Raw genomic sequence first — 13372 nt, 5'->3', positions numbered from 1 at the left:
TGGTGATGGTGGTGCTGATGCTGTAGTGATGTGGCAGTGGTGGTGGTGGGGGCGGCAGCAGTGGTGGTGGTGGTGCTGATGGTGGTAGTGCTGATGCTGTAGTGATGTGGTGGTAGTGGTGGTGGTGGTTATGGTTATGGTGATGGTGATGGTGGTGATGGTGATGGTGATGGTGGTGCTGATGCTGTAGTGATATGGCAGTGGTGGTGGTGGGGGCGGCAGCAGTGGTGGTGGTGGTGCTGATGGTGGTAGTGCTGATGCTGTAGTGATGTGGTGGTGGTGGTGATGGTGGTGATGGTGATGGTGGTGCTGATGCTGTAGTGATGTGGCAGTGGTGGTGGTGGGGGCGGCAGCAGTGGTGGTGGTGGTGCTGATGGTGGTAGTGCTGATGCTGTAGTGATGTGGTGGTGGTGGTGGTGGTGGATGGTGATGGTGGTGCTGATGCTGTAGTGATATGGCGGTGGTGGTGGTGGAGGCGGTGGTGGGTGAAGACAATGTTACATAGCATAAGCAGGACTGGCATCTCTGTTAGAGCTCTGAGCAGAGAACTGAAGGAATAAAAGAGTTGGCCATGGGGATTACTGGAATGCAAGTGTTTCAGGGAGAAGGAACCATAAGTTCAAAAGTGCTAAGACAGGAGCATGCTTGATGAGTCTGGGAACTGCAACAAAGCCCAAGTGGCTGAAGCAGGGGAGAGAGGGGAGAGTCGGATGAAATCAGACCAACGAAGTTGCTGAGGAGATCACATAGGGCCCCTAGGCTATTGTAAGGGTCCGAGGATTCACCTAGGGTGAAATGGGAAGCCAGTGGAGGGTTTTGGGCAGGACATGGTTTACCCTGTGTTTTAAAGGGCTTGCTCTAGCTGTGGTGTTGATAAAATACTCTAGAGAAGAAAGAGAGGAAGCAATAAGGCAAGGTAGGGAGAAATAATGGTCGCTTAAGGGAAGAGGCAGGAGGGCAGTAATAGAAAGTATTGGGAAGAACATACAGAATTTGCTGAAGGAATAGAAAGTGAGGAAATTGAAAAAGAAAGAATTCAGGGATGACTCCTAGATTTAGGCCTGAGCAACAGGAAAGCTATAAACTTACCTCTTACTAAGATAGGAAAGACTGCGTGAGGAGGAGACTTAAAACATTCTTTCATGCTTTTAAAACCTAGAGTAATTATTTCAAGAGTCTGTATTTTAATATTATTTCAAGTCTTTCTACTGACATCATAATTCACATCATTTTAATTTGGAACGATAAGTTTTCAAATTTTTATGTTTGCTTCAAGTGACACACTAGGAACAAGTACAGAGAGGTTTATTCTTCTGAGGTCCCACTAACAGAGGGTGGGAATATTTGTCAGCGATGCCGAATAAGTACAGTGAGATACAAAGGAGTCAGTACAGAATTATCTGCCCATGATAAGTGATTCCAACAGAAACACATATACAATAACTGACTTTTTAAAAGTTGCAACTCTTTTTAACCCTCACTGGAGGATATGTTTTTATTAATTTTGAGAGAGAGAGAGAGAGAGAGAGAGAGAGAGAGAGAGAGAGAGAGACATCAATTGGTTGCTTCCCATCTAGGGATCAAACCCAAAACCTAGGTCTGTGCCCTGACTGGGAATCGAACCCAAACATTTTGGAGTACAGGACCACCTGGCCAGGCCACAATAATTACATTTTTTAACTATAAAATAAAAAAGGACTTACGTTAACTCCCCAGGGATAGCAGCTATGGCCAAGGACCCAAGAGTAATGATCTGAACGTCAACAATATCCGGGTGCCAGGGATGAGGTTTAGACAGCTAAGAACCCAAAATATGAACACTGTGTTAGGAATATTATTCTTTCTATGACCAAGAGACATGTGATGATCACAGAAGTTTCTTTATTAAAGGATGCAAAATGTTTCCAGCTGCTTTTGGTGTCTCATGCCATCATAGATTTTATTTCTAATTCATGATATAACATTAAATATTTTATCTAGTCATAACGTGTGAATCTCAAATGCGAATGCCCCATTAACCTGGACATATTTTCTCATCAATGATGTCTGGTGGATCTGTCACTGTGGAATCACAAAGTGTAACCAATGACCAAGGACCTACTAGAGTATGGTGGTGACTCTCCTCGTACAAAACAATTAAGTAACTCCATCATTTGGAATAGCTTCACTTAATAACTTCTTACTCTAAAAGCACTTCAAATTTTCAGTTACCAAGTGTTGCCTTACTTTCCACATTTTCTCCAAGAAAATCTATCCTTTTCTGTACTCAAATGAGTATAGAATGTTTCCCTCTATCCCTTCCCTTTCCTCTCTTTCTTCTTCCTGAAGAATTTTAATTGAATATTAAGGGGGGGGGGACTCTATTTAAATTGTATTCTACATCAATAGTTCATATTATAAACACTGGCATCGCACTTCGACATTTAGAATGTGAAAATCCATGTTCCAAAGGAATAGGAAAAGAATGTTGCTTTAGGTCAGTGGTCGGCAAACTCATTAGTCAACAGAGCGGCAAACTGCGGCTCGCAAGCCGCATGTGGCTTGCGAGCCGCAGTTTGCCGACCACTGCTTTAGATAATAACATTGCCTGACTTGTGAGAAAACGGAGACATGGACATGTTCCTTTTTATAGGGACTGAGATGCTCTTCTCTGCAGAGAATTCTGTGTGCACTCCTGTCCTGGAGGTAACATAATGAATCTTAAGTAAGACACCTGTTATTTTTATTCTTCCTTTTTCTGTGTTCTAATTGCTCCAGTTATTTATCTTAAATTCAAAGTTACAATATTTAATAATCATACCCCTTATTTTTTTAGCCTCACAGCATCCATACTTTTGACATGAAATATTTTTATGTGGGAATATCTGAATAAGACCTCCCATGCCAATACAGGTATACCATTCACATCCGACAATTCATAAATTTTAAAAAGCAATGTACTAATTTCACCGTGATAACAAAAAGTGCTTTACCTCTCCAGTGTGAATAAGGACTGGCTTTGGTTTATGACACTCTTTGATTTCATCAGATGGCCTGCCCAAGAGCTGATCCCGAAGAGTGTCCCAAAATGGATCTGATACTGTTGTTCCTGTTAGGAATGTTTTAATTAATATGACTCCAATCCTCTGGAAAAACTGTCATCATTTTGACAGCTGTTGTACAACAATGCTTTCAGGAGTTTCAGAGATTTCACTAAGATTGTTATTTAATGATTCCAAGACAGTCTGAATAATAGAAGCAGCAAAATTTCCTGTGCATCCTAAAATAGGAGCCATTATTTAATTAGATCTTCAGTGTGGTTGATAGAATAAAAGAATACATTTTGCTCAGCATCCTTAAAGTTTTGTTTCTATTGCTCCTTTTCTTCCACATTTCAAGTGAAAACAGTATGATATAATTCACTGTAGATTTTCCATTTTGAAAACTAAAAATGACACCTCCAATTTGAGGTACCAGTTGTTTGGCTTGGGGTCCCTGAAAAGGCCTCTCTTGAATCCCCACTTACTTATCTACACACACACACACTATCAGTAAAATACAAAAACCTAGCCTAAAATCCATAATCTGGGGAAAAGTTATGTTAACTACAAAACCTATCGACTTAGAATCTATAATCTATTAGGAAAATATAACAATTATAAACGTATGTGAGTCTAATAAAAGAGCATCCAAAGTACATAAACCAAAGCCTATAAGTACAGTGAAATCAGGATTAAGTTATAAAACCTAAAACCTAATACTCTCAGACAAGTTTTATAACTTTATAAATTAAGGAAGATCCTGGAAATACACACAGGAAGGGGACCTGGGACCACATGCGTTAGTCTCCTAAAGGCCTCTGCCCTGAGGGATTCTGGCTTCCGTAAAGGGATAAGGAACAGAGACACTAATAACAAATTGGAAGAGCCGACTCGTGTTGTGGAAGGTACAATGACAACGCCCTTCTGCACCTCCAACCCTCTTGCCCAAGCACAATTTAAAATTATTCACCCACAGACTGAAATGCAAAGAGGATTTGTCTCTGATTCTATGTGAATGTGTGGAAAGCTGAGTGACCGAAGACACCCGTCCCTGGGGAATCGGGTTGTCATGTACAAACCTGGAGTTCCCGCACACCCCTGCATTTAGAAAGAAACATAGTAAATGCATTGGCTACAAGTAAACTCTCCTCGGGGACACAACCCCAAAGCTCCAGAAGCTGGGACCACAGATTCCATTCATCTGCACCTCACCCTGCGTGAAGTTGAAGGCCCCAGCTCCATCGATTGTGCCAGCTGCAAAACTGTAGCCCAGCGCTGGTTTACATGTCTTTGCCTAAAGGAAAGATTTTTTGAACAAAAAAGAAAAAAAGAAACAGAAGTTAAACTTCCACTAATGATGAGATCAGCCCTGAGCTTTACGCTTGTGGCACAGTCAGCGTGACTCAGCAACACTTACCGTGTGTGTGGAATTGAGTGAGACGGTGACGTCCGTCATATTCACCCACTGATGAGCCGAAGTCAGTGGACCAGTTAACTCCTGGGAAGCCAAGGCATACAGCGCCTAGAAAACCCACAGAAGCTCACTGCTAAGAGCAAAAAGCTAAAATGAGCACTACCACTGTATCCAGTAAGTACCAATTTGGAGAAGGATCTCTCAGACAAGTTTTATTCTGCTGAGTCCATAGCAGTAGCCACTACACCCAGGTGATCTCTCTGCCAACCTGTTGCCTCCCTGAAGACTGAAGGCCCTGGATGGTTGACCCGTGCTTTTCCCCACAAAGATGAAACCGTAGTGATCCAGGATGAGGCACAAAAGGCCCCAGTCTCACTGGAAAGACGGTTAAGAAAATGTAAGATGAGAAGTAGGAGGGCTGAGTGACTTTCTTCACCAGAACAGGAGTGTATCCTCGGGCATCCTCAGTCTTGAGTCCTCTGGCAGGGCTGGCTTGAGGAGATGCCAAAGGGCGGCTTGGAAACTTCAGGCCCCACTTCATCTGCATAAACTCCCCTAACACCCCGCTCCTCTTTGATGATCTTTTTTTTCCCCCAAGGTGGTCAACTGATGCTTTTTCAATCTTATGGGGAAAGTGAGTCAACACATGCTTACAAATGTTTGTTTTTACTGATCTGTATCATACAACAGAGGCAAATCCTGCTTCGGTACAAGTCCCTTTGCCGGAGACCTAACTCATTTCCACACCATCCCAGTTTCAACTGCCACCTGGGAGCTGGGAGCTGAGTGACCCCCGAGGCAGCTGCCTCCCTGGGGAGGAGGAAAGTTGTGCCTTGCTGAGAAGAGAATGCAGAATGTGGGCCAAATCCCACTGGCTGGCTCTGGGGCCGGAAAGATAACAACATTTCTGACACCTAATTGTGTCACAGATGCACTCCCTAAATAGAATCTGTTCATGTAGAGCAATCCACTGATAACACCACAGTAATTAAAAAGAAACTGCAGCAAAGAGGGCTGGCTAGTGTCTGGTGTTTTTAAAGGTGCTTTTGATCCTCCTTAATTGCTGCTGAAACGTTTTAGAACCGTTGGAACAAAATATTTACTTACACTCACGTGCACACACACGTGTGTGTACAACAAAGGTATAAGTAAGCTATGAAAAGGAAGAGACTTAACTCTCGTTATCAGAGACAGCTCAGCTCTCCAGCTCATCCTCTGTCTTTTCGGTCAGAAATCTGTCTCCATTGAAGCTGACACATAATATGGGACTAAAGGAAAGATCAAATTTAGAAGAGGGAAGAGAGTAGAGCAAATCATAGTAATCTTGCTGGAGACCAGGTTCTCTCCTCATCAAAAAAAAAAAAAAAGTTAAGAAAAGATAAGATGGATGATCTCTGCCATATCAAAGAAGACTAGAACTCATTTGAATCCAAACTGTGAGAGCAGCGAGTTGTGGGGCTCAGCTTTGTGTTGTCACCGAAGGAAAAGTTAAGAAATGCATCACCATTAAACCAGCATTACATGAAATGTTGAAGGGTATTCTTTAAGAAGAGGAAGAAGAAAAGATTAAAAATATGAACAATAAAATAAATATGTATCTATCAACAACTGAATCTAAAAACCAAAATAAACGAAGAAATCTAACGAACAAAATAACCTGATGAATAAAATAGCATCAGAAGCATGGAAACATGAAACAGACTGATGAATCTCAGAGGGAAGGAGGGGGGTAAGAAGAGATTAACCAAAGATTTTATGTGCATATATGCATCATCTATGGACACAGACAATAGTTTGGTGAAGGCCTGGGACAGGACGGGGCGGGGCAGGAACCAGGTGGAGGGAGACAATGGGAGGAAAAAGGAGGACATCTGTAATACTTTGAACAATAAAGATTTTTAAAAAGAAATGGCTAAAGGATTTGGCAGGCAAATCCCTGAGAGATTTCCGAGCCTCTGAAACAGTCTGGTCATATATACCATGCTAATTGAAAACCTTACAATCTAGCTATCATCCCACTGCCCGAAGCAAGCCCTCTGGCAGAAGTAACATGTACTTCCTGTAAGTGGTTGGACCAGGCAGTCAGAGAGAGATTCCTGTGTGGCTTGTGCAAGAAACCTTCCCAACTGCCCTGCAGCAGCATCTGGCTTTCCAGACCCCTTGGTGCTGCTTGTCTTCCTCACAGTTAGGGACTTCCTAAAGAGCACTGTCAGCAGATCCTCAAGAACAATCCTAGAGAATAAAGAGCTAATATGCTAATTAGACCAAACAGCAGAAAGACCGTCCAGGCGACCTTTCAGACTACCAACCGTCTGGACGACCTTGCGGGCGAAGACAGGGCTGCGAGGGCCAAGGCAGCCCAGGCCGTGAGGGCCGAGCCCCTTGCACAACTTTTGTGCATCGGGCCTCTAGTTTTAAATGAAGATCAAAGAGTGGGTGCACGGCTTACCGCAGCTCTCTGGTACAGGATCCGTCCTATAATTTGTGTGCTGTCCAGCATATCCTGTCCAGGTCCCCTAGACATGCACATGGAAGACTGGAACAAAATGAGACAGATGTGTTCTTGGTGAATAAAGCAGGTATTTTATGCCTGGCTGGTATGGCTCAGTGGTTGAGCTTCGACCTATGAGCCAGAAGGTCACGGTTCAATTCCAAGTCAGGGTATATGCCGGGGTAGTGGGCTCAATCCCTAGCAGGGGATGTGTAGGAGGCAGCTGATCAATGATTTTCTGTCATCATTGATGTTTCTATCTCTCTCTCCCTCTCCCTTCCTCTCTGAAATCAATAAAAATGTATTTTTTAAAAAGCAATTATTTTAAGAATTGGACAATTACAAGTGAATCTAAGCAAATATAATTTTTAAGACACATTATAGCTTTTCTTTTCAGATATTCTCTCAACTTATAGATTACGAAAAACAAAAGCATTAATTGAATTGGAGCAGTGAATATCTTTAGAAATCATCTATTCCAGCACCTAATTTTTAAAAATAAGGAAAATGAGGCTCAGGTGTGTTAGAGGATTTGCCGAAGATTATTCAGGTAGCTAAGACCTAACGTCACGTCTCTCCATTGGCTGCAAATGTCTCTCCATTGGCTGCACATGTCTCTACTAGCTTGTTCTTGCCTGTGGCTCTTGTCATGATCACCTTAAATTGAAACTCAGTTAAACTGATATTGGAAAAGCTAGCTGACCCTCAGGAAAAAAAAAAAAAAAAAAAAAAAAAAAAAAAAAAAAAAAAAAAACAGTAAATAAATATGACTCTATACCTTATTTCTTACATCAGAAAAATTTGAGATTAATCAGATGTTTCAATATTACAAATGAAATAAAAAGTATTAAAAACATGAGTGAATATATTTTAAAGTCTTAAGGGTGCAGAGGACCCTTCTAAAATTATATAGAACAGGTTAAATACATCTGATAACTTAAACACTTTAAATATTCATATGTGGAAAATTAAAACATAAGCTGAAAGACAACTGACAAATCAATGGGGGGTATTGTTTATGAGAAACTAAGACTTTAAAATATTAGGAACTTGGAAAAGTAAGAAAAAATATCTTTATTAATACCTTTTGGTTCATCCATATTGAGTTAGATTATCTCTTATTTGCAGTAAAAAGCACCCTATATGTATATCAAAATCATCCCTTGTATACCTTAAATTACACAAGGTCATGTGTCAATTATATCTCAATAAAGCTGGAAAAATAATAGTAAAAATAACCGCCATAATGAATACATGATGGATGCAGATGAAATAGGCAATTCACAAACATAAATGTAAATAGCCATTCAACATGAAATATGTTCAATCTCATGAATAATTAAATATAAGTTTAAGCTGCAAAGAGAACTCCTTGCATATTGTGTTGGTGAAAACGGAAAGGCTGACAGTCCTGGTGTTGGTGAGAGACTGTCGCTCGTGCACTGTGGGTGGAAACGTGATGAGAGAGTTTGGGCTATGTGTAGCATACGTTAGCGGTCCTTTCTCTTTGGCAGCAAACTCACTTTCAAGAATTTGGCTTATGGTGAACTCTTACTCATGTGAAAATATGTATGACAAGCAGAGTGACCACAGCATGCTTATATCAAGAAGGGAAGAAAAGATGGGAGAGAGGGTGTGAAGGAAGGCAGAAGTCAGGGAAAGAAAATACTCATCAGCAGGGGACTAGTTAACTATGGTACTCAATATTGAAAATTACAAGGGGTTTCATTCATTTTTTAAAAAAATATGTTTACATTCATTTCAGAGAGAGGAAGGGAGAATGAGAGAGAGATAGAAACATCAATGATGAGAGAGAACCATTGATCAGCTGCCTCCTGCACACCCCCTACTGAGGATGGGGCCCACAACCCAGGCATGTGCCCTGACCAGGAATAAAACCGTGACCTCCTGGTACATGGGACAATGCTCAACCACTGAGCCACACTTGCCAGGCACAGAGGGATTTTAAATGATGTTTTAAAGCACACTTACTGGAAATAAGGAAGCAGGTTATAGACTAGCATTACAGTGTGATCCCACTTACGTAAGACTTTACATGCATATATATGCATGGATGCACAAAATGTCTGGAAGGAAGTTCATTAAAATTTTAACAGGTTAATTTACGGGATGAGGGGGTGCTCCTTTTCATAGTTTTATTTTCTGGACTTTACCATATTATTTGAATGTGTAACAAGCATATATCTTTTCCTAAAAAATATTAAAACTTTTTTCTAAACTTAAGCTGCTATGTTTTTAAAGAACCCACATTAAAGCAGAAGACATCTGCCTTATTTCCCTCTTCCTCTTTCTTATGTGAATCCTGACTTTGTTCAGAAAGTCATGTCCCCGCTGGCAGTCAATGTTCCCATTCCTGGTTCCCAGTAAGTCTAAGGCTGTAGGCCTTGCTAAGTTTGGCCAGGAACCCAACCTAAGCCACTCAGCACATACCATTCCCCCAGCAACTGTTCTGGTCCAGGGATGGACATGTGACAGAAATTGACCCAATCAGATAGGAGAGAACTTTTATTCTGTGTTGGAGAAGTTTTCTCTCTCCTACTTTGTTTGGGGGCGGGGGGAGGGGAGCATACACCTTCCTTACTGCCACCTGCAGTCCTGCAAACCTGAGGGAAGCCGACCCAATGCATGGAGGGGAGCAGAGGAAGAGAGAATCCTATTGGGGGAGGGGGCATGACTTTGGTGTGATTTTTTCAGATTATAAAGTAAACTACGCTCATTGTAAAAAATAACAAAATGTATAAATAAAAATAAATACAAAATAACTAAAATGAAACCTATTTATAATAGTATCAAAAAAGAGAACATCATAGTCAACAATTCAGTGTGTTTCACTTTGTCTTTTTACAATGACACACTGATTTTCCAAACTGCAATCACAATGAATATATATTATTAAGTACTGATTTTTTTTTAGTCAACATCATGTATTATGAGTTTTTCCCACTTTAAGTATTCCAACAGAAGACATTAAGTTGATGCATAATATTCTATTGCAAATAAGTATGTTTAACCATCTCATCTATGAATTTTGTAATTTAGTAAGTAGTTATCAAATCTACTGTGAATTCATAATGTGTAGAAATTTTGCAAATAAAGGGTAACAAAGAATACTTCCTACATAAAAAATAGTAATATATAATAGATAAGTGTAATTGTTGAAGCTATATTGCTCATTGGGTGGGGTTGATTGGAATAAAGTAAATAGCTCAGAAATAGTGTTAAATAAAAGCAATATCACAGGTAAAATGTTCTTTAAACACAAAGAATAAGAACCAGAAATGAGCATCTGCTGCTCATGTCCAAGCTGAATAATCTAAATGAGCTTGAGGGAGGGGAGAAGCAGTTAAATAAATGATGGTACAGCCTCATTTGTCTTTGAAACTTACCACACAGATTCATATATAGTCATAAAAATATTGTTAAGACAAAGTTGAGTGGAAAACTGGAATCCTGGACCAACAAAAAAATCAACAAATAAGTTATAAATGTTGTTTGTGGTTGCGCAAATACATAGGAAGTCATTATATAGGTAACTGCTGGAAAGGGGAGAGGGGGGCAGGACGGAGGTGAATAGGGTCTTTCACTTTTGACTGTTCTCTATGCTTTCATGTTGTTGGAGTTCTGACAGCAAGATTTTTGCAATTTTAAAAGAAAAAATTTGATCTTTGTATGTGTGGTTTGTTGTTGTTCTTTTTTAAACCATAGCTTTACTAATGAGTGAGCAATGTCTCAGGCAGACAGTTTGGGGTACTGTTACCGCAGAAATGCCAAGGCATCATGTTTCAGGCGGTCCACGTTTGGGGAAAGATATTTAATCTCTGACATTTCCTAAATTGCCTCACCATTCAAAAAATTTCATAGTCACATAGCAAATTATAATTTTATCTCATTGACATTTCGTGGGTGCTTTTGAGAAGAGCAGTTGATAGAAGTAAGTAGGCCAGTGTATACTTGAGGAAAACCTACTTGTAAATGAATGATAAATATTCAAACATAAAAGACGCATGACCTGCAAAAACAAAGATTTCCTGGCATAGGTACCTACCCCACCAATGGGACAAGAGCTGTTGGCGTTATCACAGGACTCCCCCGTGTTGACGCAATATGGGCCGAGAATGTTGGGGGACACGTCTCCTAGGTTTGATGAAGCAAAGGCTGCTACAAACGGCCCCTGCCAAGAGAAACAGCAAATCGCCTTTTATTCTTTCTTCCCCAAGCCTCCCATTCAAAATGCAAACATTCCATCTGCTTTGGTGAACTATTCAAAACCATTTGCACACAATAAAAAGGATGTACATACAATATTCTAAGGAAATGCCTTACTCCTGAAAAGGTTCCCAGCACAGTGTTTTTATTATTACTCACGACTTTCCCATTATCAATAGAGCGGTTTTAAGCAGGACAGTTTCAAATCTGTGCCTCAAACAGAAGCACGCTGACAAGGAACACCGTGTGCAACAAGTTACAAAATGCTGAAATGTCAATTTTGTCTCTGGTGTTGAACCTAGAGATCCAAGATGCATTTGCCCTTTAAAAATAAATATCGTATTGGCTTAAAAAGAGAAGAGCCAATCCAGACTTTCCTGTTGTGAAATTGAACCTAAATACAGTATCCACCATCCAGGCTTGCACTTCCACGCATCTTTTCTCTACCTCTTCAACCTGAAGTAACAACACGTAACCTTTTAGAATGGTACAAGGCGGTAACCTCAAGCCACTGTTCTGCCATTCTGTCCTTGTTTCTTTTTTTCTTTTTCTTTTTCTTTTTTTTTTTTTTTTTTGGTTGGAACTATTCCAAGTGACTTTTTTATTGCATTTATTGAGGTGATATTGGTTAATAAAATTATATAGGTTTCAAGTGTATAATTCTGTAATACATCATCTGTATATTGTATTGTGTGTTCACCACCCAAAATGGTTGTCACCATTTGTGTCCCCTTTACCCTCTTCCACCACTATTATCTGTGTTTATGAGTTTGGGGGGTTGGTGGGGTTTTTTTTTGTTTGTTTGTTTCACCTTTTCAACCAGCCTCCTAACTCCCTTCCCCTCTGACAGCCGTCGGTCTGTTCTCTGTATCTATGAGTCTGTTTCTATTTTGTTTGTTTATACCATTCCATCTTAAATGTCTTAAATTGTCTTAGAAAAAGAAGTAAGCAAGTATCAGAGATCATGATGCTAAAAACATAATTTATTTCCAAGTGCCTAGCACCTAGCCAATGATCACAAATGAGAACCTCCTTTCTTTTCCCTAAAATACAGGCTAAGATGAAAAAAATACAGTTTTGTCAACAAAGGAGATAAAAGATCACATCAAATGTTCATGGATCAGTATCTTCGTAACAGAGCATTATTCTAGTCAAGGGCCCGGGGCTCTCATCCCATCATACATCCTGCATCCTAGGGCTTAGGTGCTGGTCACAAGCAGACAGGGTCCCTCCTCCCTATCTAGCTGTAGTCTTTATTGTATACAGATCTGAGCAGCATCTGGAGTACATGGACTGGGTTCCTGGCCCCCATCTCTGATCCAGTCACTCACTGAGTTTCAAAGTTACAAACAAGTCTGATGGATTAGGGCTGTCTCTGACTTAGGCCTTATTACAGGAAAGTAGAACAATGTCCTGGAAAGGAAATTCACCATGAAGAGGGATGTCTGGACCAGTGAAAAGGATTGGCATCTGTCCTCATTTAGATTATTATACAATTAAAAAGAAGCTTAATGCTTTTATAACTCTGAAAACAAAAGTAAACATCAATACAATTTACCATGTTTCCAAGTTGATAAAAATGATTATATATTACAAAAACCTTGAACTTGCCCTCCTTTATCCAACTATTAAAACTTTATGAAGCCATCAATATAGGTAGTGCTTGACACAGTTTATTGGTAGTTTTGAATTTTTCTTCTCCTACTAGGTAAGATGGAAATTTTTTTATCCAAGTATATCAGTACTAAGGGCCTGGTACACGAAATTCATGCACGGTGGAGGGGGGGTGCCCCTCAGCCCAGCCTGCACCCTCTCCAAACTGGGACCCCTTGAGGGATGCCCGACTGTCCGTTTAGGCCTGATCCTGGTGGGATCGGGCCTAAACGGGCAGTCGGACATCACTCTTACAATCCAGGACTGCTGGCTCCCAAATGCTTGCCTGCCTGTCTGGTCCCTAACCACTTCTGCCTGGGTTCCAGTCAGAAGGGCAAATGCATAACCCCCTAACCATTCCCCTACCAGCCTGATCGATGCCTAACTGCTCCCCTGCTGACCTCATTGTCCCTAACTGCCCTCCCCTGCTGGTCTGGTCACCCCTAACTGTCCTCCCCTACAGGCCTGGTTGCCCCCACTGCCCTCCCCTGCTGGTGTGGTCACCCCTAACTGCCCACCCTTGCCAGCCCAGTCACCCCTAACTGCCCTCTCCTGCATGCCTGGTTT

At 40.9% G+C, this 13372-nt stretch overlaps 1 protein-coding gene across 6 annotated transcripts in view; it reads right to left on the bottom strand.

The window, feature by feature from the left end:
• Positions 1-13372, bottom strand: part of ASAH2 (N-acylsphingosine amidohydrolase 2) — an 86681-nt gene that overhangs the window by 18148 nt on the left and 55161 nt on the right. For 5 of the 6 annotated variants that reach the window (XM_080688332.1, XM_080688331.1, XM_080688334.1 and 2 more), the window contains exons 10-15: positions 10992-11117; positions 6884-6970; positions 4438-4542; positions 4233-4314; positions 2973-3088; positions 1704-1798 (exon numbers count right to left, since the gene is read on the bottom strand). In XM_080688332.1, coding sequence (XP_080544458.1) covers positions 1704-1798; positions 2973-3088; positions 4233-4314; positions 4438-4542; positions 6884-6970; positions 10992-11117 — 611 coding nt within the window. The remainder of the gene's footprint in view (positions 1-1703; positions 1799-2972; positions 3089-4232; positions 4315-4437; positions 4543-6883; positions 6971-10991; positions 11118-13372) is intronic. The other variant, XM_080688336.1, reaches the window with a different exon arrangement.

This window comes from Plecotus auritus (assembly GCF_963455305.1).
Source record: "Plecotus auritus genome assembly, chromosome: 9".
Lineage (NCBI taxonomy): Eukaryota > Metazoa > Chordata > Mammalia > Chiroptera > Vespertilionidae > Plecotus > Plecotus auritus.
The sequence above is the reverse complement of the archived record's forward strand: the minus strand, read 5'-3'. Positions and strand labels throughout refer to the sequence as shown.